This window comes from Coregonus lavaretus (assembly GCF_964263955.1).
Source record: "Coregonus lavaretus genome assembly, chromosome: 21".
NCBI lineage: Eukaryota > Metazoa > Chordata > Actinopteri > Salmoniformes > Salmonidae > Coregonus > Coregonus lavaretus.
Genome location: NC_140008.1, coordinates 41,808,663 through 41,836,652, shown reverse-complemented (window position 1 = coordinate 41,836,652; position 27,990 = coordinate 41,808,663). Strand labels below are relative to the sequence as shown.

Here is a 27,990-nt window from a genome sequence, read left to right as displayed (position 1 = left end):
TTAAAAAACATATTTATTCATTTCCATGAGAAAGAATATAGTACTTAACATGTAAGTCAAACTGCAAAACAAATGTCTATGGACCGTTATCAAACAGAGAACAAACCTCCGTTATAATAGATCTGTCTTGTGGTCTTTGAAATTAGAGGACCGTAGAGCTAGACAATGAGATGATCATGGCCATGGTCCATTGGACATACTTTTGTTGTCCTGTGATACTGCAAAATAACAAGTGGTAATTATAAGTGAAATGAAGAACATTGTTTTAGCTGCAGGACTAAAACCCACCCAATCAATATTCCATCTGCATTATTGCTCATCACAATGTTCAATAGGTCAAAAATGACATTTAAAAGCAGCACTGCCCACCACTTACTCTAGGCTCCGATACCATCCACTGCTCTTGACTAACAGGCCAAAAACTAACTCTGCAAAAACTGATATACAATATACTTGCTTTTACAAACAATTTCATCACCATTCAACCCTACAGTAGATAACATATCCAACATTAAATGAAAAAAGTGATCATAGGCTTTCTGAAATACTGCACCAGTAGTACCTTGAAATATGTCTCTTAACCACACTGTGCAGACCATAATATGTGCAGAAACAGACTGACAACTGAGACTGTAGTGTTCACGGGTTGATGTTAACCACTGTTCTTTGCGTCGCAAATGGCACCCTATTCCCTATAGTGTACGACTTTAGTCCAGGGCCCATATGGCTCTGGTCAAAAGTAGTGCACTATATGGGGAATATGGTGCCATTTGGGACGTAACCCTTATGTGCCGAATCTGCAACAACTAGCACTTTAAAAACATACTAAACACACCTGTTGAAAGGTGCTGAAAAAAGCTGAAAAATAAGCAGCCTTTTTATTCATCCAAAAATATGTATGTATAGACATTATTATATCAGATCTGTAAACAATGTTAGGCCTCAATGTTTTTATTGATATTAATGAAATCAGATTAAAAATGAAACATTTGAACCACTTGTTGGTTGATATACCGGCAAGTGAAATAAATAAACATAAGTTAAAATGTACACATGATTGACAAAGCACTTAGAAATAAAATAACAATATTTTCTGCTTGGGCAAATTTCACCAGAAGCCACTTATTTATGCGAGTGTGTGTCCCAAAGCTGGGGGTGAGATTTGAGCGTCAATCATCCTCTCTCTCGCTCTTTCTCTCCCTTTTCATCCAGTTTGTTTCTTCCATATGTCATCCAACCGTCGTAAAGGAGATCCAGTAAATATTTTTTTTACTGCTTCCTGGTCCAGCCTCTGTTCCTTCCTCCTCTTCTCTGAGAATTCACAGGTGGAGTGTCAGTAAGGGGCATAGCTATATATACACACACATAGCCATTTGGACAGAATCCTGTGGCACTGTGACACAGCCCAATACGGTCAACCTCCCACTTCGTCAAAAACCTTCTTCTAGCTGACCTCCACACAGTGAAAGACCAAGGATGATCAGTGGTGCAGTCCAGTCACCATACCTCCACCATAGAAACACTACTTCCAAGAAGCCCTGCTGTCTGTGGTGAGGCCAGGAGGGTGGTGTTGGTAGTAGGGTAAGGGTGCAGGTGTTAAGGCCAGGCTGGAGAGTGTGTGTGTGTGTGGAGGTGTTGGGCTACTCCACCATTTACACCACATACACCCCCCCCCCCCCCCCCCTCTGAATGGTGTAGTGTAAAGACAACGGCTCTCCGACGCCACAAGCCCCTGCAAGAATGACCTTAATACCAGTCGAGAGCATTGTGAGAGGGTGTGTGGAGGAGTTGGGCTACCGCTGCTCCACTGGGGCTCCCTCTTCTTTGGGTGGAGGCTCTAGGTGGATGGGTGTAACGTTCGCTGGCTTCTTCACACTGACCAAAGTGAAGAGAGAGACAAATATAGATATATATTAGCGGTGAAAATAAGTTGGATGGGATTCTGTTCTGGTTAAAGAAAGTTTAGTTGAGAAGAATACATTGTCATTCTATTGTGAAGTACTGCATGTGCCGAGGGGCCTTAACCATAGCCGTGGCTACAGTGATGCACTATAATAACTCACGAGTATGGCGAGATAGGAACGGCCACAACCAGGACATGGTTCCTCTTCCTGAAGAGCCTCCACAGGCCGTTGTGGTACCCTCTCACATCCAGATCCCACACATGGAGACACTAAAGGAGGACAGCACACACGTTAGTCTACAAAACACTCTTCAGAGAAAGACAACACAAAAAAAAAAACAGCAACAACTTTTTAAGGGTGACAAAATCAGCAACAGTTTGATACTGATTCGTTTTACGATTGTAAACCACTACCTATTTTGAAATGTGAAGGGCTGGTCTCTACATCTCCCCTCCCTCTCTCTTTCATTCCCTCCCTCCTTAATTCCACTCCCTCTCCTTCCCTCCCCCTCTACCTTGGCGAGCTCAGTCCAGGTGGATGTGTCGGTCTCCAGCTCCATCTTGACGTACATGACGTAGGTCTTCCCCTCTGTATCAGGGATGAACAAGTCTTCACATGGGTTCTTACTATGGTCCAGCACCTCAGCCTCCCTGAGCACAACACACAGAATAACACACATTAGTCACAGATGTTTTCACTAGGATTATTTTCAGCAGTGGTTGCAAGGGTAGCGGGGGGGGGGGGTGCAATGACATGCTAGCTGTTCCCATAGACTTCCAGTCATTGAGGCAATGACTATCCATTTAAAAAGCGCGTCTCGGTGGAAATATATATATTTTTAAAAACACACACGCGCACGCATCACACACATCTCTGACACACAGACACAGAGCTTAATTTGTGGACTATATCTGATACATGCTCACTCACTTAAGTAAGTTCTGAATCTCCAGCTCGTAGGCATCTTTCTTCAAGCCGTCTACATTCTTCAGCTGGACATTAGGAACCGTGTTGAGCCTGTGCTTCTTGAAATACACTTCCTAGAGAGAAGAAATGGGGAAGAAACACTCAGATGCAAGACATGTCAAACTCATAATCAGCTATTGAAAACCCACTGAGAAAATAGCTGTCAGTATCCTGATTCATCATCCTCATCATCAAGTTCACTTTAAAAATGTATACCAGCCTGAGCAGATGGAAGGCTATAGAGGGTGTATTCTAGTAGTGAAGAAGAGGGCCTTACGTGGAAGTAGCCGTTCATGTTGAGTCCGATGATGCCAAAGTGGTAGGAGCGGGACACGTCAGGGATGATACACTCTCTGCCTTTCCTCTGTTCTGGCATACGCATCCACATGTCCCAGTCCCACAGCTACACACAGATATGACTTGTTAGATATTATTGCACTGTCGGAGCTAGAGGCGCAAGCATTTCGCTACACCCGCTATAACATCTGCTAAACACGTGTATGTGACAAATAAAATGTGATTTGATTTGACACACACAAACGTTGTCATTATCACACACAGAGAACATATTAACTATTACAGTTTCGGAAACACTGCGCGCGCGCACACACACACACACACACACACACACACACACACACACACGCACCAGTACCTTCTCAGGCGTGGGCCACTTGGGCTCCAGTTCGTCCTTGTAGAGGCTCTTCTTCAGCACCCAGCCCAGGCCTGGCATACTCTCCACTCTGTAGAGGAGAGCTGGGTCCTCTGCTGTGTGCTCATAACCCTGCATAGCAACATTATAACAGATATTAAAAACGACATAAAACACATCATTTCCACACATTACAGTAGTATACAGTAATATATGCCAATTCGCAGAAGCTTTTATCCAAAGCAACTTACAGTCATGCGTGCAGGGCCAGCTCAAGGCAAAAGCGAAATAAGCGGTGGCTTAAGGCGTCCGCATGCTTCCCAGCCGAAACAGTTTGTGCATATATTATGATGACATTTCGTGACGTTTTTGTTCGTTTTGGACTTCGGTGAGGGTTTTTTAGGCTGTTCGGGCACACAACCTTTTTTCTAGAGGCAAGCCGAAGTTCGGAGCCGAAGTCTACGCCCCTTTGTCAGTGATTGGCCAACAGCAGGGATTCTGCAATAAAGTCTTTGTTGTCATTCATTGAGAGACGACTCGTTTTCATACACATTATTTTATTGATAATACTGCACCAAACATCTTCGATAGATGTAAAATTGCACGACTAAGATTTCCTCTTCAAAAACGTCAAAATGAATGACATTATTTTCGATTAATTCTGACTAATTTGAGGAAGTGTATACTGGAAACGGCGTCTCAAAATGGACAAAGTACTACTGCCGCTTTTTTCTTGTTTTTCGAGCGAAGGTCTATTAAGGGAGTATGTGAGCACATTCGTTCGTTTCGGGCTAGCCGAGTTCGGCTAGGCGCCAGCCGAACTGAAACATGCTGATGTCTTTAGGGCCCCCAGATCCGCCCCAAAGATGTCTTTTTTTGGAACTCAGTCGGGGTCTCAACTTACTATTGAGAGTAAGAATAGTCAAACACACCAGGTGCAATTTCGAAATGTGCAGTTTCTCTTATGTCACTCACTCAATTAGCCATGTCAATGTTTTGATTGGTAGGTAGTCTAACCAGCTATCTAAACTTGTAGTAATCATGGCCGAATACCGACCGGGCACGTGCCCAGGGGCCCTGTCCTCCATGGGGCACCCATTGATTTTGTTAATCACTCTCACTCAGATATCATATTAAAGTGGCATAAGTCATGGCAAAAGAACTGTAACTTTAAAAAGAACCCCACCAGAGGGCAATTCCGCCCCTATTTCTACATAACTCCTATCGCGTAAATTCTCGTTTAGGTTCCACCTCCGAAGAACGACGCAGCCTGCTAATACATATTCACGAATTGGGGGTGGGAACGTTGTGTTGATTTCCACATGGCGTGGAGAAATAACAACGAGTAGGGCACTGACAGCTTATTTAGCCAGCTAACGTTATCTGCTGTTGCTACACCTTATTCAAAAGATTAGCCAGTTGGCTAGGCTACGGTTGGTGCTGGAGCTGGATTTGTCATAAGCATTTAGGGAAAAGTTAGCCAGAAGGATCGGAGAAACCAGTATCTTTGACTTTGCCATCTATTGTTATATTCAAAGTTTTAGCATGTTTCATAAATTGCGGCCGCGAATCCGCCATAGAAATAGAAAAAGTAATATGGATAGTTGAACTATTGAACGATTTGGACTAAAGTTGCGTTTTTCTACATTGTAATGGACACGGTGCAACCTTTGGTAGGCTGCTGGCAGGCTATTCAGTTGCGCTATAGCAATGCTAAGTCAGCCTGTGCTCATGCCATTGTTCTCTCTTCCATGGGAAGTGAAATGAGGCTACAATGACTTTGCTCATGATGCATGCCACAAATTCTATGTAACACCACCCTGAGCGCATCGAAACACCAATACAAATGTAACAGTACAAAATAGATAAACAAGTTCATGGAATTTTCTTTTGTGGGAGCCTTTTCATTATAGGATAAACACTTGTGATTTCTAGCTGCACCAATCACAACAGTGGAGCGTGGTCAAAACCATTTATCTTGGGGCGACGGGGGGAGCGGGGTTCCAAAATGCAATCATATCACATGCAATTTTACCATTTATAAAATTGTCATACTTAGCTACAGCAATGAAAGGAGTGTACAAAAAATTAAGAACACCTTAATATTGAGTTGCGTACCTGGTCAGTCTATGACATGGAAAGAACAGGTGTCCTTAATATTTTCTACACTTAGTGTATATATATTTTTATACAGACTATCTTAAAAATAAGTGAAACTTGACACATTATCCAATGGATTATGATAATTTGCTGGTAAAAAAATGGAGGTGCAAAAACTTAAGTTTGCACCCCCTATTTTAATCTGCTCCATATCTCAGGCGGCCAAGTCTAGGCTATGGGAAAAGCTGTTCGGCTCAGCCAAACCTTATCCATTATATTGCTCTGCTCAGTCACGAAGAGGAATAACTTTTCAGGTGTTTCTGATTAATAAACAATGCCATGCTGGTGGGTTGTAACATTCAAATAAAACCCAGCCCTGAAAAGAAAAGTAGACTGAAAAGTATTAGCACGTCATATCATACACGGCATTGGCATGGAAAATATCCGAAGTTACCGCTTCGGATTTCCCACTTCAACCCCAAATACAGTATATCATCCTTTGACTAAGATTATGACTTATTGACTTAAATCGTTGTGCAACATCATTGGTAAGCTAAGGGCATTTAAAACAGGCAAAATTTGTAGAATTGCATAAAATGTTTTATAAAATTGCTACATTGCCATCTGACAAAATGTGTAGAATTGCAGGAAATTAACTTTAAAACGTACATTTCTCTCTCTGTCATCAAGAAGGGCCACTAAAATGTTTTGCCGTGAGGTGGGGGGCCCCCTAACCAAATCTCACTTAGGGCCCCCAAATGGCATGCATGCATACATTGTACATATGGTGGTCCAAGGGAATCGAACCCACTATCCTGGCGCTGCAAGTGCCATGCTCTACCAACTGAGCTACAGCAACGAAAGGAAAACATTAAGGGTGGAAAGAGTCGAGAGGAAGAGGACACTGACCTGGTCGTTCCAGGCTGAGATGCAGTACAGGCTGTCGTCCTCGTTGAGCAGATGGACGGTCTGGCTCAGGAAACTGGACAGGAACAACAACCAGAACATGTCACCAACCATTGTCTTATGTCAGATAGCGTGTCGATTCCGCCTGCACTGATCTGTCACATCGGTTGAGGGACAAGCGTCACGTAGGAATGACACAATCTGACATAAGACAATGGTCACCACCACAACAGCATGATTTCACCACAACACTTAGATATCTTCATTTCATGCTGGGGATCAACAATGGGTTCAAATCAATCCAAGTCTATGATTCCCTACCACAAATACATTCCATTCCCGTATGTGACAGTTAAACTATCTCTACCAGTTCTTTCAAAAAGCATGTTTGCGAGGGTAAACAAGCATTGAATTCAGTTGGCCCAATACACAAAATGTTTCTAAGCCATTTGACATTAGTTAACGGAGGACAGATCGCAAAGCTGGAGTAGTAGCACATGTTCAACAGTAAATACATTTAAGGCTTGGGCCACACAAAGGAGACAATGTCCCAGTGAGATTTAGTAAAGTAGGAAGCATGTGGATCTACTGCCCCCTATTGGTCATTAATGGTAATATTAATTCTAAAGTACACACTCGGCTATATTCAACACACTGACAACCTTCCAATTATCTTTGAACTGAGATTGAAGACACACAGATAGTCATTTTGAAGTCTCGCTCCCGCTCTCCTGAGTGTACTAAACATTAAGAACACCTTCCTAATATTGAGTTGCGCTCCAACCCTAATCTAGCACACCTGATTCTAATAATTAGCAGGTTGATAAGATGAATCAGGTTAGTAACACGTGGGGTTGGAGCGAAAACCTACAGGAGGGTAGCTCTCCAGGAAAAGGGCTGGGCAACCCTGACCTACACTGATTGAAGTGGATTTAACAAGTGACATCAATAAGACGGTTAAGTGTACCTTGAATTCTAAATAAATCACAGACAGTATCACCAGCAAAGCACCCCCACACCATAACACCACCTCCTCCATGCTTTCGGTGGGAACTACACATGCGGACATCATCCGTTCACCCACACCGCGTCTCACAAAGATATGGCGGTTGGAATAAAAAATATTACATTTGGACTCCAGACCAAAGGACACATTTCCACCGGTCTAATGTCCATTGCACGTGTTTCTTGGCCCAAGCAGGTCTCCTCTTCTTGCTGCTGTCCTTAAGTAGTGGTTTCTTTTTTTTTTTTTTTGTTCTCTCTTTTTTGGGGGGGGAATGGATCAGCTTAATATTGCAGATAGAAGATACAATCTATCAATGTAATTGTCTGCATCACTTCCAATCCCCCATGTTTTTTTTATATATATACTCCCCTTTATTACTTTTCAACCCCACCATTCTTTCCCTACTTGGAGTAAATTAGTGAACAACAATGCCCAGGCCTCTACTTCCGGTCTATACTTACTATCTACACCTTATGGACAGAGTTAATTTTACAATAATTATATTATATATTTTTTTTTATTTTTTTATTGCTCCTGAACTACTTCTACTCTCAACCTCTCCGATCATTTTCATGATGTCCATCCGGTTTGCTTCTATATGCCATATCTTTCTAACTGTGCTCTTTCCCAAAAGCTCAAAACATACAACCTATATACTTATTATGGACACAGTATGCTTACATTATTAGCTATCTTTGTTTTATTTGTTGTTATTTGTTATTAGTCCCATCCTTCAACTCCATTCAATACCTCCCATCTATCTCTTAACACCATCCATATAGGATTTCTATTTGCCATATATATTTCAACCGTACTGTGATGTTTTACAAAAGTTCTGAACCTTTCTATTCTCATTGCTTCTACAGATTGTGAATTAAAAATAAACATTTTTGCTAAAAGTATTATTATATTATTGATTGATTGACTATGACTTTTCAGATCACCCAGTAATGCTATCTGCAAGGTTAGTTCCAGGTAAATATTGCAATCCTTTAGCCATTCCTGGACCTGTGTCCAAAAACAAGCTACAAATGGACAGTACCAAAACAAATGATCTAATGATTCTGTCTCTTCACAGCAAAATCTGCAGAGCTGGGAAGATTGTATCCCCCATATAAATAACATTCTATTGGTAGCAAGAATTTTATATAATAATTTAAATTGAAAGATTCTAATTTTTGAATCCGGTGTCGTTTTGCGTGTCAGTTCATAAACACTATGCCATGGGATCGGTACGTCAAAGATCTCTTCCCAACTATTTTGCAATCTATATGGGACGGCTGTCAATCCTTTGGTCCTTAAGTGAAACTGATATACTTTTTTATTTATCACAGTTTTCCTTAACCAATTATGTTCTTTAATGCAAGGCCGACAGACAAGTTCCTTACTTTCTCCCCCTTCCACTTTCCTCTTCCACTTTTGCGGTAAGGCTGCAATTATTTGGTTGTAATTTTGGGTAGAGCAGACATTTCCATATGTTTTCGTCAGCTGCATGTACGACATAACTCCACCAGTCCTACCGATGATATCATTTACGAAGATTATACCTTTTTTAAACATTCTATCAAAAAAGAAAGGTTTTAGTAGTGGTTTCTTTGCAGCAATTCGACCATGAAGGCCTGATTCACAAAGCCCCCTCTGAATAGTTGATGTTGAGATGTGTCTGACTTGAACTCTGTGAAGCATTTATTTGGGCTGCAATTTCTGAGGCTGGTAACTCTAATGAACTTATCCTCTGCAGCAGAGGTAACTCTGGGTCTTCCATTCCTGTGGTGGTCCTCATGAGAGCCAGTTTCATCATAAAGCTTTTGAGACTGCACTTCAAGAAACATTCAAAGTTCTTTTTTTTTTCTTCCTTTTCTTTGGTAGATCAGCTTAATATTGCAGATAGATTGTAACTTACATCAATGTAATTGTCTGCATCACTTCCAATCCCCCATGATATAGATATATATATATATATATATATATATACACACACACACACACACACACACACACACACACACACACACAGTGGGGAGAACAAGTATTTTATACACTGCCGATTTTGCAGGTTTTCCAACTTACAAAGCATGTAGAGGTCTGTAATTTTTATCATAGGTACACTTCAACTGTGAGAGACAGAATCTATCACATTGTATGATTTTTAAGAAATGAATTTGCATTTTATTGCATGACATAAGTATTTGATCACCTACCAACCAGTAAGAATTCCGGCTCTCACAGACCTGTTAGTTTTTCTTTAAGAAACCCTCCTGTTCTCCACTCATTACCTGTATTAACTGCACCTGTTTGAACTCGTTACCTGTATAAAAAGACACCTGTCCACACACTCAATCAAACAGACTCCAACCTCTCCACAATGGCCAAGACCAGAGAGTTGTGTAAGGACATCAGGGATAAAATTGTAGACCTGCACAAGGCTGGGATGGGCTACAGGACAATAGGCAAGCAGCTTGGTGAGAAGGCAACAACTGTTGGCGCAATTATTAGAAAATGGAAGAAGTTCGAGATGACGGTCAATCACCCTCGGTCTGGAGCTCAATGCAAGATCTCATCTTGTGGGGCATCAATGATCATAAGGAAGGTGAGGGATCAGCCCAGAACTACACGGCAGGACCTGGTCAATGACCTGAAGAGAGCTGGGACCACAGTCTCAAAGAAAACCATTAGTAACACACTACGCAGTCATGGATTAAAATCCTGCAGCGCACGCAAGGTCCCCCTGCTCAAGCCAGCGCATGTCCAGGCCCGTCTGAAGTTTGCCAATGACCATCTGGATGACCCAGAGGAGGAATGGGAGAAGGTCATGTGGTCTGATGAGACAAAAATAGAGCTTTTTGGTCTAAACTCCACTCGCCGTGTTTGGAGGAAGAAGAAGGATGAGTACAACCCCAAGAACACCATCCCAACCATGAAGCATGGAGGTGGAAACATCATTCTTTGGGGATGCTTTTCTGCAAAGGGGACAGGACAACTGCACCGTATTGAGGGGAGGATGGATGGGGCCATGTATCGCGAGATCTTGGCCAACAACCTCCTTCCCTCAGTAAGAGCATTGAAGATGGGTCGTGGCTGGGTCTTCCAGCATGACAACGACCCAAAACACACAGCCAGGGCAACTAAGGAGTGGCTCCGTAAGAAGCATCTCAAGGTCCTGGAGTGGCCTAGCCAGTCTCCAGACCTGAACCCAATAGAAAATCTTTGGAGGGAGCTGAAAGTCCGTATTGCCCAGCGACAGCCCCGAAACCTGAAGGATCTGGAGAAGGTCTGTATGGAGGAGTGGGCCAAAATACCTGCTGCAGTGTGTGCAAACCTGGTCAAGACTTACAGGAAACGTATGATCTCTGTAATTGCAAACAAAGGTTTCTGTACCAAATATTAAGTTCTGCTTTTCTGATGTATCAAATACTTATGTCATGCAATAAAATGCTAATTAATTACTTAAAAATCATAGAATGTGATTTTCTGGATTTTCTGGATTCCGTCTCTCACAGTTGAAGTGTACCTATGATAAAAATTACAGACCTCTACATGCTTTGTAAGTAGGAAAACCTGCAAAATCGGCAGTGTATCAAATACTTGTTCTCCCCACTGTGTGTGTGTGTGTGTGTGTGTGTGTGTGTGTGTGTGTGTGTGTGTGTATATATACATATACATACACACACACACACACACACACACACACACACACACACACACACATATCCTTTATTACTTTCCAACCCCACCACCCTTTCCCTAATTGGAGTAAACTAGTGAACAACAATGCTTAGGCCTCTACTTCCAGCTTATACTTACTATTGTAAGTCGCTCTGGATAAGAGCGTCTGCTAAATGACTTAAATGTAAATGTAAATATACATTTTATGGACACAGTCAATTTTACAATAATTATATTTTGTTTGTTTTTTCTCCTGAACTACTTCTATTCTCAACCTCTCCGATCATTTTCATGATGTCCATCCGGTTTGCTTCTATATGCCATATCTTTCTAACTGTGCTCTTTCACAAAAGCTCCCAACCTATATACTTATTATGGACACAGTATGCATACATTATTAGTTATCTTGTTATTAGTTGTTGATAGTTGTTATTAGTCCAATCCTTCAACTCCATTCAACACCACCCATCTATCTCTTAACACCATCCATATAGGATTTATATTTGCCATATAATTTTTCAACTGTACTGTGATGTTTTACAAAAGTTCTGAACCTTTCTATTCTCATTGTTTCTACAGATTGTAAATTGAAAATGAACATTTTTGCTAAAAGTATTATTATATTATTGATCGATTGACTATGAATTTTCACATCACCCAGTAATGCTACCTGCAAGGTTAGCTCCAGGTAAATATTGCAATCTGGGACCTGTGTCCAAAAACAAGCTACAAATGGACAGTACCAAAACAAATGATCTAATGATTCTATCTCTTTGCAGCAAAATCTGCAGAGCTGGGAAGATTGTATTTTATATAATAATTTAAAATGGAAAGATTCTAAGTTTTGAATCCGGTGTAATTTTGTGTATCAGTTCATAAACACTATGCCATGGGATCGGTAGATCAAAAATCTCTTCCCAACTATTTTGCAATCTATATGGGATGGCTGTCAATCCTTTGGTCCTTAAATGAAACTGGTATACTTTTTTTATTTATCACAGTTTCCTTTAACCAATTATGTTCTTTAATGCAAGGCCGACAGACAAGTTCCTTACTTTCTCCCCCTTCCACATTCAAAGTTCTTGACATTTTCCGTATTGACTGACCTTCATGTCTTAAAGTAATGATGGACTGTCGTTTCTCTTTGCTTATTTGAGCTGTTCTTGCCATAATATGGACTTGGTCTTTTACCAAATAGGGCTATCTTCTGTATATCCCTCCCTACCTTGTCACAACACAACTGATTGGCTCAAACGCATTAAGAAGGAAAGAGATTCCACAAATTAACTTTTAAGAATGCACACCTGTTAATTGAAATTGGTGACTTCCTCATGAAGCTGGTTGAGAGAATGCCAAGAGTGTACAAAGCTGTCATCAAGGCAAAGGGTGGCTATTTGAAGAATCTCAAACATAAAACATATTTTGATTTGTTTAACACTTTTTTGGTTACTACGATGTCTTCACTATTATTCTACAATGTAAAAAATTGTAAAAATAAAGAAAAACCATTGAATGAGTAGGTGTGTCCAAACTTTTGACTGGTAGTGTATGTACAGCGCATTCGGAAAGTATTCAGACTATTCAAAACTTGATTAAAATAGTTTTTGTCCCCCCCTAAATCTACACACAATACCCCATAATGACAAAGCAAAAACAAGTATTCAGACCCTTTACTCAGTACTTTGTTGAAGCACCTTGGGCAGCTATTACAGCCTCGAGTCTTCTTGGGTATGACGCTACAAGCGTCGCACACCTGTATTGGGGGAGTTTAACCCATTCTTCTCTGCGGATCCTCTCAAGCTCTGTCAGGTTGGATTGGGAGCGTCGCTGCACAGCTATTTTCAGGTCTCTCCAGAGATGTTCCATCGGGTTCAAGTCCGGGCTCTGGCTGGGCCACTCAAGGACATTGAGACTTGTCCTGAAGCCATTCCTGCGTTGTCTTGGCTGTGTGCTTAGGGTCGTTGTCCTGTTGGAAGGTGAACCTTCACCCTAATCTGAGGTCCTGTGTGCTCTGGAGCAGGCTTTCACCAAGGATCTCTCTATACTTTGCTCCATTCATCTTTCCCTTGTACTGACTAGTCTCCCAGTTCCTACCGCTGAAAAACATTCCCACAGTATGATGCCACCACCATGCTTCACCGTAGGGATAGTGCCAGGTTTCCTCCAGACATGACGCTTGGCATTCAGGCCAAAGAGTTCAATGTTGGTTTCATCAGACCAGAGAATCTTGTTTCTCATGGTTTGAGAGTCCTTTAGGTGCCTTTTGGCAAACTCCAAAAGGAATGTAATGTGCCTTGTACTGAGGAGTGGCTTCCATCTGGCCACTCTACCATAAAGGCCTGATTGGTGAAGTGCTGCAGAGATGGTTGTCCTTCTGGAAGGTTCTCCCATCTCCACAGAGAAACTCTGGGGCTCTGTCAGAGTGACCACTGGGTTCTTGCTCACCTCCCTGACCAAGGCCCTTCTCCCACGATTGCTCCATTTGGCTGGGGGCCAGCTATTGGAAGAGTCTTGGTGGTTCCAAACTTCTTCCATTTAAGAATGATGGAGTGCACTGTGTTCTTGGGGAACTTCAATGCTGCAGAAAGGTTTTGGTACCCTTCCCCAGATCTGTGCCTCGACACAATCCTGTCTCGGAGCTCTACGGACAATTCCTTCGACATCATTGCTTGGTTTTTGATCTGACATGCACTGTCAACTGTGGGACCTTATATAGACAGATGTGTGCCTTTCCAAATCATGTCCAATTAATTGAATTTACCCCAGGTGGACTCCAATCAAGTTGTAGAAACATATCAAGGATGATCAATGGAAACAGGATGGACCGGAGCTCAATTTCAAGTCTCATAGCAAAGGGTCTGAATTCTGGCTCCCAGGTGTCTTTTATACAGGTAACGAGCTGAGATTGGGAGCACACTCTTAAAGGGAGTGCTCCTAATCTCAGTTTGTTACCTGTATAAAAGACACCTGTCCACAGAAGCAATCAATCAGATTCCAAACTCTCCACCATGGCCAAGACCAAAGAGCTCTCCAAGGATGTCAGGGACAAGATTGTAGACCTACACAAGGCTGGAATGGGCTACAAGACCATCGCCAAGTAGCTTGGTGAGAAGGTGACAACAGTTGGTGCGATTATTCGCAAATGGAAGAAACACAAAAGAACTGTCAATCTCCCTCGGCCTGGGGCTCCATGCAAGATCTCACCTCGTGGAGTTGCAATGATCATGAGAACGGTGAGGAATCAGCCCAGAACTACACGGGAGGATCTTGTCAATGATCTCAAGGCAGCTGGGACCATAGTCACCAAGAAAACAATTGGTAACACACTACGCCGTGAAGGACTGAAATCCTGCAGCGCCCGCAAGGTCCCTCTGCTCAAGAAAGCACATATACAGGCCTGTCTGAAGTTTGCCAATGAACATCTGAAAGATTCAAAGGAGAACTGGGTGAAAGTGTTGTGGTCAGATGAGACCAAAATCGAGCTCTTTGGCATCAACTCAACTCGCCGAGGAGGAATGCTGCCTATGACCCCAAGAACACCATCCCCACTGTCAAACATGGAGGTGGAAACATTATGCTTTGGGGGTGTTTTTCTGCTAAGGGGACAGGACAACTTTACCGCATCCAAGGGACGATGGACGGGGCCATGTACCGTCAAATCTTGGGTGAGAACCTCCTTCCCTCAGCCAGGGCATTGAAAATGGGTCGTGGATGGGTATTCCAGCATGACAATGACCCAAAACACACGGCCAAGGCAACAAAGGAGTGGCTCAAGAAGAAGCACATTAAGGTCCTGGAGTGGCTTAGCCAGTCTCCAGACCTTAATCCCATAGAAAATCTGTGGAGGGAGCTGAAGGTTCAAGTTGCCAAATGTCAGCCTCAAAACCTTAATGACTTGGAGAAGATCTGCAAAGAGGAGTGGGACAAAATCCCTCCTGAGATGTGTGCAAACCTGGTGGCCAACTACAAGAAACGTCTGACCTCTGATTGCCAACAAGGGTTTTGCCACCAAGTACTAAGTCATGTTTTGCAGAGGGGTCAAATACTTATTTCCCTCATTAAAATGCAAATCAATTTATAACATTTTTGACATGCGTTTTTCTGGATTTTTTTGTTGTTATTCTGTCTCTCACTGTTCAAATAAACCTACCATTAAAATTATAGACTGATCATGTCTTTGTCAGTGGGCAAACGTACAAAATCAGCAGGGGATCAAATACTTTTTTCCCCTCACTGTATATGAGGCAAATGGTGGTCACACCAGATACTGACTGGTTTTCTGATCGACGCCCCTACTTTTGTTTTTAAGGTATCTGTGACCAACAGATGCATATCTGTATTCCCAGTCATGTGAAATCCATAGATTTGGGCCTATTGAATGTATTTCAATTCACTGATTTCCTTATATGAACTGAAAATCTTTGAAATTGTTGCATGTTGCGTTTTTATTTTTGTTCAGTGTGCGCACATACACACACACACACACTCCCTCTCTATACATTGTATAGTTAAAGCTTCCATCAATCTAAAACTATAGAGATCTTACCTGAAGAAATCTATGGAGATATCCAGGTCTTCCTCCAGGACTATGGCAAAGTTGGCATCCTGCAAATCAAACACAAATCAACCACATAACAACCACAATGGCACAAAGCAACCACAACCACACCATAATAACTGATCTGGATGTGGTGGACAGAAAGGTTTGGCTTCATATCTTAAAAGTTGTGAAAGTACTCACTGGGTGTAGGTTGAAGGTTGCAGTGAGACTGGCTTTGTAATGCTGAGAGGAGAGAGCAGACATATGTATAGAGGTGGTAGTGAGTGGGTGATTGATGTCAAAACACTGTGTGTGCATTACAACACAACATTGCCTTTGTCTCATTGGTTGGTGTTTGACAAAATAAGTAGACAAAATAAGTGATTTCTAGTTGACTAATGACTGACACCGTTTCAGCTGGTCTGTGATGGAGGCTGCTCGGAGTGTGATGAGTGAGTTGGCTGACGGACATCTCACCTGTGATACTCTGGCATTCTTGATGCTGATGGGAGTGTGTTGAACCCCCTTCAGTCCAAACAGCTCCACCACATCCATGGGCTCCTGTACGCACACACATGCACACACTTTAAGCGCAAGAAATGAAATGCTATATAGTTGAGAAGAGGAAGAGGGAGAACATAATAAAGAGAAGAAACTCAGTACCTCATAGTATCCATCGATGAAGACTGTGACCATCTGTGGGTTGACCCCCTGGGCCGAGAGCAGAGACCTCAGCATCCTAACATAGAGAAGAGCTGGTCGTAATAATGATAGGACATCAGGCAATGGTTGCCTGATTAGATTTGTGTTTGCTATTTGGCCTCAGAAAACCAGCATTGATTTGTAAGATCAAAACAATGTTTCTGGTCTGAATGCTACTTTCAGAGTCATTCCCTTCACCTCAGAATCCCAGTCATACCTGTACAGATAGTTAGGTCTGTTCCCAGCGATGACAGCCACAGGAACACTGAACACATTGTTGTTGGGGAGCTAGAAAAAGAGGGGGAGGGGGGGACAGCTTGTGTTCAATCATCCAGATGGGCCCTTATAAAAAGTAGTGCACTAAATAGGGAATAGGGTGCCATTTGGGACGTGGCCCTTACTGGGTCTGGGTTGAACTCTATGGGGGCCGGGTCCTTGCAGCTACAGATGCTGCCATAGCCCTCCACCTTACTGCAGAAGAGTTTCCTCCTCCTGTTCAGCTCTGTGTCGGCCCAATGGCACTCTGCATCTGCACGGGGAGAGGGAGGAGAATGGTACCCAATTACATTGAACTGAAACATATAATTTTTTATTTCCCACAAGGGAACTTCGGGTGTGGCATTCAGTATAAAAGTTCAGATGGTGGTTGACATGGTGCAGGAACATAAAACCACCTTACAACGCATAGGGAAAGTATGCACACCCCTTGCAGCCTTCACATTTTGCTGCCTCAAAATGAAATCTTAAATTAATGTTTTTTTTTTTTTTTATCTACACAACCTACTCCACACTTTCAAAGTAAAATGCAAAATTCATCTTCATAAAAAATGAAGATGTATTGATTGCATGTCTTCACACCCAAGATAATACTTGGTGGAAGCACTTTTGGCAGCCATTACAGCTGTAAATCATTTTGAATAAGACTACCAACCTTGCACAACTCTTAGGGAAACATACAATACCAGTCAGAAGTTTGGATACACTTACTCATTCAAGGGTTTTTCTTTATTTTTACTATTTTCTACAAAACTATGAAATAACACATATGGAATCATGTAGTAACCAAAATAAAGTGTTAAACAAATCAAAATATATTTTATATTTGAGATTCTTCAAAGTAGCCACCCTTCGCCTTGATGACAGCTTTACACTCTTGGCATTTTCTCAACAAGCTTCATGAGGAAGTCACCTGGAATGCATTTCAATTAACTGGTGTGCCTTCTTAAAAGTTAATTTGTGGAATTTCTTTCCTTCTTAATGCGTTTGAGCCAATCAGTTGTGCTGTGACAAGGTAGGGGTGGTATACATAAGCTAGCCCTATTTGGTAAAAGACCAAGTCCATATTATGGCAAGAACAGCTCAAATAAGCAAAAAATAAACGACAGTCCATCATTACTTTAAGACATGAAGGTCAGTCAATACGGAAAATGTAAAGAACTTTGAAAGTTTCTTCAAGTGCAGTTGCAAAAACTATCGAGCGCTATGATGAAACTGGCTCTCATGAGGACCGCCACAGGAAAGCAAGACCCAGAGTTACCTCTGCTGCAGAGGATAAGTTCATTAGAGTTACCAGCCTCAGAAATTGCAGCCCAAATAAATGCTTCACAGAGTTCAAGTAACAGACACATCTCAACATCAACTGTTCAGAGGAGACTGTGTGAATCAGGCCTTCGTGGTCAAATTGCTGCAAAGAAACCACTACTAAAGGACACCAATAAGAAGAAGAGACTTGTTTGGGCCAAGAAACACGAGCAATGGACATTAGACCGTTGGAAATCAGTCCTTTGGTCTGGAGTCCAAATTAGAGATTTTTGGTTCCAACCGCTGTGTCTTTGTGAGACGCAGAGTAGGTGAAAGGATTATCTCTGCATGTGTGGTTCCCACCGTGAAGCATGGAGGAGGTGGTGTGATGGTGTGGGGGTGCATTGCTGGTGACACTGAGATATTTATTTATATTTCAAGGCACACTTATCCAGCATGGCTACCACAGCATTCTGCAGCGATACGCCATCCCATCTGGTTTGGGCTTAGTGGGACTATCATTTGTTTTTCAACAGGACAATGATACAAAACACACCTCCAGGCTGTGTAAGGGCTATTTGATCAAGAAGGATAGAAATGGAGTGCTGCATCAGATGACCTGGCCTCCACAATCCCCCGACCTCAACCCAATTGAGATGGTTTGCCATGAGTTGGAATGCAGAGTGAAGGAAAAGCAGCCAACAAGTGCTCAGCATGTGGGAACTCCTTCAAGACTGTTGGAAAAGCATTCCAGGTGAAACTGGTTGAGAGAATGCCAAGTATGCAAAGCTGTCATCGAGGCAAAGGGTGGCTACTTTGAAGAAGTCAAATCCAATATAACACAACAGAATGAAACCATCTGTATTTTCAAGTATTGTGGTGGCAGCATCCAAGCCATGAGGTCGAATGAATTGTCCGTAGAGCTCCGAGACAGGATTCTGTCGAGGAACAGATCTGGGGAAGGGTACCAAAAAATGTCTGCAGCATTGAAGGTCCCTGAGAACACAGTGGCCTCCATCATTCTTAAATGGAAGAAGTTTGGAACAACCAAGACTCTCCCTAGAGCTGGCCGCCCGGCCAAACTGAGCAATCGGGGGAGAAGGGCCTTGGTCAGGGATGTGACCAAGAACCCGATGGTCACTCTGACAGAGCTCTAGAGTTCCACTGAAATACAGGTGTGCCAAGCTTGTAGCGTCATACACAAAAAGACTCAAGGCTGTAATTGCTGCCAAAGTTGCTTCAACAAAGTCCTGAGTAAAGGGTCTGAATACTTATGTAAGTGTGATCGGTTTATTATTTGTAATACATTTGCAAACATTTCTAAAAAACCTGTTTTTGCTTTGACATTATGGGGTATTGTGAGTAGATTGAGGGGGAAAAAATCTATTTAATTAATTTTAGAATAAGGCTATAACCTAACAAAATGTGGGAAAAAGTCAAGGGGTCTAAATACTCTCCGAAGGCACTGTATATGTTGTATTTTGTACTTTTTTTCATGTTAGAATTTTTCTTCCACTTTTACAGAGTATTTTGTGTAGATCGTTGACATAAAATTACAATTAAATCAATTTTAATCCCACTTTGTAACAACAAAATTAGGAACAAGCCAAGGGGTGCGAATACTACTGTACCTCAATTACTTCGTACCCATGGACATCGACTCAGTACTGGTACACCATGTATACAGCCAAGTTATCGTTACTCATTGTATAATTATTTGTTGTGTTATTATTTTTCTATTTTTCTCTGCATTGTTGGGAAGGGCCCGTAACTAAGCATTTCACTGTTAGTCTACACCTGTTGTTTACCAAGCATTTTACAAATACAATTTGATTTGAAAACCTAACCCTGGAAGGGTTTTATTTTTCAGCGGGACAATTACACACATTTTCTTTCCAAAGACAGACCAGAATGGCTTTCCAAGAGCTGGTGAGATGTTCCTGAATGGTCCAGTCTCAGTCCTGACTTAAATATGCTTAAAAATTTGAGACATGTTTTTAATATTGCTGTCCATCAAAGATTCCAAACCAAATTTACTGAGCTTCAGTCATTTTGACAAAAACAATTGCTATATATTGCCCTAAGAGTTGTGCAATGTCGGAGGAATCTTATTCAAAATTATCCCGTTTTTAAAGATGCATCCACCAATTATTAACTATGGGTGAGAAGACACATGCAATCAATAAATCTTAAATTTTTTATTCATATGGAAAATGTTATATATATATTTTTTCCCTTTGAAAGTGTGGAGTAGGTTGTAAAGATGGGTATAAAAAAATTCAAATGTAATCCCTTTTAAGATATATTTTTAAGGCAGCAAAATGTGAAGACTGTACAAGGGATGTGTAGACTTTCACTAGCGACTGTATATTTGAGGTAATTTCTCTCTTAATAGCTGCATATAAAGGATGATTGGTCATTGTTGAGCATGGAGCAAGGTGGGGAGGGAGAAGAGGGAATGGGAGGCTAGGTAGGTACCTTCAGAAGCAGTGAGCTGCACCTCAGTCTTCAGTAGAACAGGGTCTCCCCAGGTGGACAGGGCTGGGGACTTGGAGTGTTTCTCACCATACAACTGACCTGAAAACACACACATATACCAAGCAACTCATCATCAACACACCTACATCGCATGACACGCAAATTGAAAAAAACTATGTTAAAACGATAACAAAAATAATTACAATTTCACGTGAATTCACAATGCAGCTACACTGCTGCCAGCAACGGTTTGGGTCTCAAAGTACATCCCTTTCAGATGGTTAAGCATTGCACCTGTACTACCATTACTGTACCTCAATTCCACCTCGCAAAGTTTGCATTTCCTTCTCATTTTATTTCTCGAAGTATTGCCATACAGGACTTCGCTGCGGTCGCTTGCCTTTCTCTGGCATTTTTCCAACTTAATAAGATGATTACGTAGCAGTGGAGAGTCGATACTCCCAGTGTCGACTCCCATTTCTGAATATCAAGATTCTATTCCGCAAGGAATTGAGTCCTAAGATTCAGTATTTTTGGAACGGGGGAGATTGTGTTCTCGGAAGTACGGCAACTAATCAAACACTTACATCTTTCATAGCGAGCTAGCGAAGGATGGAGAGAGAGGGGAGGGGCACAGTATAGGCAGGTCGGCCACCAGGCAGACAGTCTGAACCGTGCACTAGGCCTATCTTCAATAAAAAATAAAAAAGCTGTATCTCGCAATGCAATATGTCGCAATTTCTTAGCTTGCAATGTCGCACAACTTCAGTAAAGCAGGGCCTATCATCAATGAATAGGCGAAGATATTCTACATGCAACAGTCCGAAGACTGAACACACACTCACATCATTAGCGAAGAGTAAGAGCAGGCGAGCCAGCGCAAGGGAGAGAGAGGAGGGGGCAGGCAGAAAGAATGTCTTCATCTGTACCTTGCAATGTCTTGTACGCCTCGCAAATTCACCGAAGTAGCCTAAAGTTTGACTTCCTCTCTTTTTTTATTTAAATGACACTACTTTCCCCAGGCCTTTATAGCTATAACACGGTTCGGTTTTGTAATAACTGCACTGTGATTAAAATTCTGTGGGGGGAAAAACAAGTATTTTGGTTAAGGATCTTCAACGTAAAGATCCCAATTGCATTGAAAGATTTTAACATTTAAACGTTCACACCCCTAGCAGAAACTATGTAATTTGTGTGAAAATGGATCTCAGCGTGTGTGTGTGTGTGTGTTTCAAGAGTGAGTGAGTGAGCGTCTGTTCCTGTACCTCCTTTCTTCACCACCAAGGTCCACATGTCTCTCCAGCTGAGGTTGAGGCCAGCCTGGCTCCCCAGCCCCTTCAGCAGGTTTTTAGCAGACTCTTTCAGGTGGAACGTACCCTCATCCTAAACGTAAACACCACAACACAAACAGACAGACACAAAACACTGCATCATCAGGCTAAATGATTAGCCTTACTCTACATTAGCCCATTTAGCTCATCAAGTTCATTGCATGCAAATACAATAGCTTTGATGCAAGTCACTACTAGTGCATCAAGAACTAGCTTATAAACTCAGCAAAAAAAAAAGAAACGTCCCTTTTTCTGGACCCTGTCTTTCAAAGATAATTTGTAAAATTCAAAATAACTTCACAGATCTTCATTGTAAAGGGTTTAAACACTGTTTCCCATGCTTGTTCAATGAACCATAAACAATTAATGAACATGCACCTGTGGAACGGTCGCTAAGACACTAACAGCTTACAGACGGTAGGCAATTAAGGTCACAGTTATGAAAACTTAGGACACTAAAGAGGCCTTTCTACTGACTCTGAAAAACACCAAAAGAAAGATGCCCAGGGTCCCTGCTCATCTGCGTGAATGTGCCTTAGGCATGCTGCAAGGAGGCATGAGGACTGCAGATGTGGCCAGGGCAATAAATTGCAATGTCCGTACTGTGAGACGCCTAAAACAGCACTACAGGGAGACAGGACGGACAGCTGATCGTCCTCGCAGTGGCAGACCACGTGTAACAACACCTGCACAGGATCGGTACATCCGAACATCACACCTGTGGGACAGGTACAGGATGGCAACAACAACTGCCCGAGTTACACCAGGAACGCACAATCCCTCCATCAGTACTCAGACTGTACGCAATAGGCTGAGAGAGGCTGGACTGAGGGCTTGTAGGCCTGTTGTAAGGCAGTTCCTCACCAGACATCACCGGCAACAACGTTGCCTATGGGCACAAACCCACCGTCGCTGGACCAGACAGGACTGGCAAAAAGTGCTCTTCACTGACGAGTAGCGGTTTTGTCTCACCAGGGGTGATGGTCGGATTCGCGTTTATCGTTGAAGGAATGACCGTTACACCGAGGCCTGTACTCTGGAGCGGGATCGATTTGGAGGTGGAGGGTCCGTCATGGTCTGGGGCGGTGTGTCACAGCATCATCGGACTGAGCTTGTTGTCATTGCAGGCAATCTCAACGCTGTGCTTTACAGGGAAGACATCCTCCTCCCTCATGTGGTACCCTTCCTGCAGGCTCATCCTGACACGACCCTCCAGCATGACAATGCCACCAGCCATACTGCTCGTTCTGTGCGTGATTTCCTGCAAGACAGGAATGTCAGTGTTCTGCCATGGCCAGCGAAGAGACCGGATCTCAATCCCATTGAGCACGTCTGGGATCAGTTAGATCGGAGGGTGAGGGCTAGGGCCATTCCCCCCAGAAATGTCCGGGAACTTGCAGGTGCCTTGGTGGAAGAGTGGGGTAACATCTCACAGCAAGAACTGGCAAATCTGGTGCAGTCCATGAGGAGAAGATGCACTGCAGTACTTAATGCAGCTTGTGTCCACACCAGATACTGACTGTTACTTTTGATTTTGACCCCCCCCTTTGTTCAGGGACACATTATTTAATTTCTGTTAGTCACATGTCTGTGAAACCTGTTCAGTTTATGTCTCAGTTGTTGAATCTTGCTATGTTCATACAAATATTTACACATGTTAAGTTTGCTGAAAATAAACCCAGTTGACAGCGAGAGGACGTTTATTTTTTTGCTGAGTTTAGTATAGTATATCTACAAAACTTGAAGGGAGTTAGTGACTGAGGTAGTGACTGACCTTGATGGTGAAGATGAGGACTCTGCCACGTGTCACCATGTTGAGGAAGAGGATCATGGCTTCGTCCTCATGGGGAGAGTAGGTGTCAAATATCCTCTTGGCCATCACATGGCCCTGCACACACACACACACAAGTGACACTTATGCTGCAGACCTACAAATAGACCTTGTCTTGAGAGGAGAGGTTGGTTTAGCAATAGGGCAAGTCCACAGTAACAATGACTGCAAAGTTAAACAAACCATACAACTCCATGCACAAGGACTACTTTTAACAATTTCCACTGAACATTTTACAAAAACTTGGAGAACAGTGCAGATGCTAAGTTTGGTAAGAGAATGACGGCATAAACAGGCCAAACCATTCTCTTAACAAACGTTGCATCTGAACTGTTCAAGTCAATGTGTTTCAGCAAAATGTGTGGAAATTGTTCAAAGTAGTCCTTGTGCATACAGTTGTGTGTTTTGTTTAACTTTGCAATGATTGGTTTTTGTTTGACAATTTAAAGTGAAAAATCTGAGTCTCAGTATCACTCTGTTACCATGGAATTGCCTACTACCAAGACTAGCAGTATCATCTCACTATGTTATCGACATCTTGCGGTTCATGAATGCTTGAAAAACAAAGGCTAAATTGAAACTGCTCACAAGTGCAGAGAAAAAAAACACCACAGTAGTTTCAGTGTGTCTCTAGGTGAAGAGTCACACATGCTTACTTACGGTAGCCTGGTTGAGGACTATCACGTGAATGCCTCGGCCCTGTTCCCGCATTTCATCCTCTAACACCTGGAGAGGGACACAGACAACACAAGCACCTTTTAAAATATCAACAGTTACATCATAATCACACTATGAAATCAACAATGATAAGCCAGACTCACACTAGAGCCAGACTGCACCCTGAGCCAGACCGTGCTGGCTCAGATCTTTTTTAATTTATTTTTACACATGGTCTTTTCCAGCAACTATGGACGATGCATACCTAGGCCAGCACAGTTCAGCTTGGCTTGGCTCAGCTTGGTTTGGCTCAGTACTGTGAAAAGGGTAGCCTAATAGTGAAATGCGTACAGGTACTCACAGTGGTGCCGTCCACTGCCACATAGACTTTGGAGCGGCTGGAGTACACCTCAATGTCCAGGACCTTCCTACCGCTCGCCGGCTTGCGCGGGGTCTCCATGTTGGGCAGGGCTTCGTCTGGAAACGAGCACGGGGAAGTTCAGCCATTTTGAATTGTGGAAAGTTGTTTCGTAAGTTGACTGAGACGGTGCATAACATTGCTCAGCAGCATGAATTCCATAGATCAACAAATTTGTTAGGCTATAATACGTGAGAAACAGCTTTTGACATGGCAAATGGAAATGTGTGAAACAAATGGTGGAAGAATTGACAAGACTCACCATACTCCTGCACTGCCTCTTCCTCATTGGCTACTCTTCTTGTGTCTAAGATGAGTTTGATATTCACAATGACTGTGACCAGCAGAAATAGAACCGCTCCAGCCTGCACAGAGGAAAAAGGCAAGTTGTTTTCTCAAAAGTACCCCAAATGTAGGCTAACCAAAAGTGACAGTGAATGGAGGCTGAACTGGCAAAACAACATGGGCTCACCTGGCAGCCTCGACGAAGAGCTCGCTTGTTAGTTAATTTGTACTTCCAGGTGAGGTAGAGGCTCCGTTGCTGGCGAGGGATGAACGGTTTCGCTCGAGGATTCGGTGTCCAGGTGTCCATCCCGGACTGTGGCACGAGACTGCAAACCCTCTCCACCTCCTGCTGCCGAGCGCTTTACGACAATAACGCATATGCCTACACAGCATCCAGTGCAAGCTGATGACCAGTTGAAGTGACTAATTAGATGCAATCACCTTGTCATCTTGAAAGCAGAGAGAGCAGAAGTTGAAGAATGCAGTAGCTAGCTAGCTAGTTTACGTGCACAGTTAGCTAACGTTAGCATAACAACAAGTATTTGATTCTGTGAGATTTATTTTTGCACATTCTTGTTGACAATAACAAGCATAACATAACTAGTAGTATGACGAATTAACAGCTAACACACCAAGATAAGTCAAATTAACTTATGCAGGATACATTTTTTTTTACAAAAACACCACCACAGGTTCATCACACCCATAGATACTGTATTTGGCTAGCTAGGAGGTCTTCACTATTTTTCTGCTAGCAAAACTAACGAAGATGTCACTTTCCTAAGGTAATGAGGAAACCTTCAAAATAAAAGCCCACATTTCAAAATATTACAAGGTGCTAACTCAATAAGATATTACATTTTAATCCATGTTGAAAAATGCAAGAAGGAATTTATGATTCAAATAACCAACTCATCATCGAACTTTGATTATTTGAATCAGCGGTGTAGTGCTAGGGCAAAAACCAAAATCATACTAATGACATTTTCCAGTCATGCCAGACTTTCTTTACACGTATGGTTCCCGCCATAAAGCTAACCAATGGCCCCGTTCAGAAATCAACCCCAGCAAGCGTTACAACACCCTCTTGCTGAGACCAAGACAGAGCTCAGATAACTCCACTCCTGGAGCTACAGCTTCAATGCTGGACGCAAATGTTTGTGGGACTGTTACCACAAGGCCTCGTCCCAGACGTTGTCTGTCTATTAGCTCCTGGCAACAACCTTATATACAGTCCATCCATCGCTCATGCAGGAAAGGAGTTTAAAGAACTTCTTTGTGCTGCTCTGTTGAAGTGGACTCGGGTAAATCCTTAATTACCATTACTAGTTGCATCAAAACATAACGTAAACGATTTCCAAGACCATGTTTTGCAAATTACTAAAACTCTGCAATGCCACTTGTAATTATAGGTCTTTGTCCTTGACTTCCCAAGTCACATTGACGGGGTCAAAGATCTAAAGTAACTGGAGCAGCTAGCATTGGAGTATGAATGCCAAGCATGAGAGCTGGGTGTGACCTACAGAAGGGCTCCATCCAACGCCTTCCCACCCTCTCAACGGCGCCTCTTGTGCCACGACAAAGTACACCTGAGTGATGATTATGAGATGCCAATTTTGGCCATGCGGATCAAAGAAACTTCGCTCGAGGAACTGCGGTGCATGGGTGCAACTAGGCCTTCTGGGAGTGGAGGCAATCTCGGGCCAGGTCTCCAGGGCTACCAATTCTAGTGGACCCCCATTAGTACCCCAGCCTCAAGCCTCACCTGGACCACTGGAACGGGTGGATTTGAAAGTGCTGCTGGGTATGTAGTCCTCAGTCCCTCAAGAAATAACACCATATCTACAGACCCTACGGAGTAATCCCAACACTACTTTTACATCGGCACAGTCGTTTATATTCTCTATTAACCAATATGTAATTCATATGCAGCGTATTGTATTGCATTGCAGTGAATGGAGTAAGGCGTCACCAGCACACTCTATTAAACCCATTGCCCAACACAATTGACCAATTCAAGTTTTGTATCCTATTGAGAAATTCCAATTACATGTATTTCCTTACATTTAGCCTTACATAATAGCTTTCAACATGCCAGCATTGGTGTACACTTTCTACAGAAATACTGGTATAAATAATACAATATTAAAAATAAAAGTAGGTCAAATTCTCCATTTATTTAGCATCAAAACATGCTTAAAACCATGGATGTTCAGTCCTTGCATCCATAGCTCCCTCAATGAATTTGAGAGTGGAACACTTCTCCAGACCCATCCCTCAACTTTTTAACGAAACAGGGGTGGGGACTACGCTTTGTTATTGTTTCAACTGCTGATTGCCGCTTTAAAGGTGGTTGCAACGCTGTGAAAACAGGTGTACTGCACTAGAGTGGAAAAAAACGATATTGCCTAAATTTAGCGTGGCCTTGTATGGGGGCTCTTATTTTGAAAATAAATATCAGCGATCGTCCTGCCAGCATAATATCCTGCTGCCAGGAGAACGGTAATGAAGTTTTAACACACCAATGCAGCTAACGTTAGCTGGCTATCTAACGGTAACAAGCGCACTCGTTGCTGCCTGGTTGTCTGATATACATCTGGTTGCATAACAACTCAAGTTACATTGTGGTAGCTAGCTAGTAATAACTCAACACTTACGCCGACCGTAATTTGCAGGACAATCGCTGGAGTTGCTTTTGTGTAAATGGCAGCTGGCTATCGGCTGCTAACTCTGTCGTTTCCTAGCCTCGCAAAGCACCCTGATCCTGCGAGCTTTAGTGACGTTGACTTCATGAACGATTCCTTCATCATCATCTTCTTCTTCTTCTTCTTCGCCTCCTTCTTCTTCTTAAATATGTATTGGCGTATCGCAACCGTGGGGTGCTTACACCGCCTCCTACTGTACTGGAATGTGAGGCCATTCACAGCCTGCCTATTAATCTATTCGTTTTATCTAGCACTGTGTTTCCACCTACCATTATGGAGTGAGTTCACAATATGGAGCGAGATAGCTGCCAAATGGTTGAAC

The 27,990-nt window shown here is 42.6% G+C and overlaps 1 protein-coding gene across 1 annotated transcript; it reads right to left on the bottom strand.

The window, feature by feature from the left end:
• Nucleotides 1–27,790, bottom strand: pomgnt1 (protein O-linked mannose N-acetylglucosaminyltransferase 1 (beta 1,2-)). The gene is made up of 21 exons (XM_084185569.1): nucleotides 27,621–27,790; nucleotides 25,151–25,412; nucleotides 24,941–25,043; nucleotides 24,622–24,737; nucleotides 24,264–24,329; nucleotides 23,547–23,660; nucleotides 21,707–21,824; nucleotides 20,442–20,540; nucleotides 16,844–16,971; nucleotides 16,660–16,730; nucleotides 16,404–16,479; nucleotides 16,218–16,301; nucleotides 15,942–15,983; nucleotides 15,747–15,805; nucleotides 6,532–6,604; nucleotides 3,526–3,654; nucleotides 3,148–3,273; nucleotides 2,835–2,944; nucleotides 2,419–2,554; nucleotides 2,064–2,173; nucleotides 1–1,875 (listed from the first exon to the last, which is right to left on the bottom strand). Exons 2-21 carry the CDS (start codon nucleotides 25,268–25,270, stop codon nucleotides 1,794–1,796), a joined length of 1,962 nt encoding a protein of 653 aa, XP_084041695.1. The 5' UTR covers nucleotides 25,271–25,412; nucleotides 27,621–27,790; the 3' UTR covers nucleotides 1–1,793.
• Between the last annotated feature and the right edge of the window lie 200 nt (nucleotides 27,791–27,990).

Coding starts and splice junctions, on each gene's coding strand:
- pomgnt1 (XM_084185569.1), bottom strand. CDS start 25,270: ATGGACACCTGGACACCGAATCCTCGAGCGAAACCGTTCATCCCTCGC. Junction 6,605..15,746: donor ATCTCCATAGATTTCTTCAG/GTAAGATCTCTA, acceptor GTTCCTGTCCAG/TTTCCTGAGCCAGACCGTCC. Junction 2,174..2,418: donor CCTGGACTGAGCTCGCCAAG/GTAGAGGGGGAG, acceptor GTCCTCCTTTAG/TGTCTCCATGTGTGGGATCT.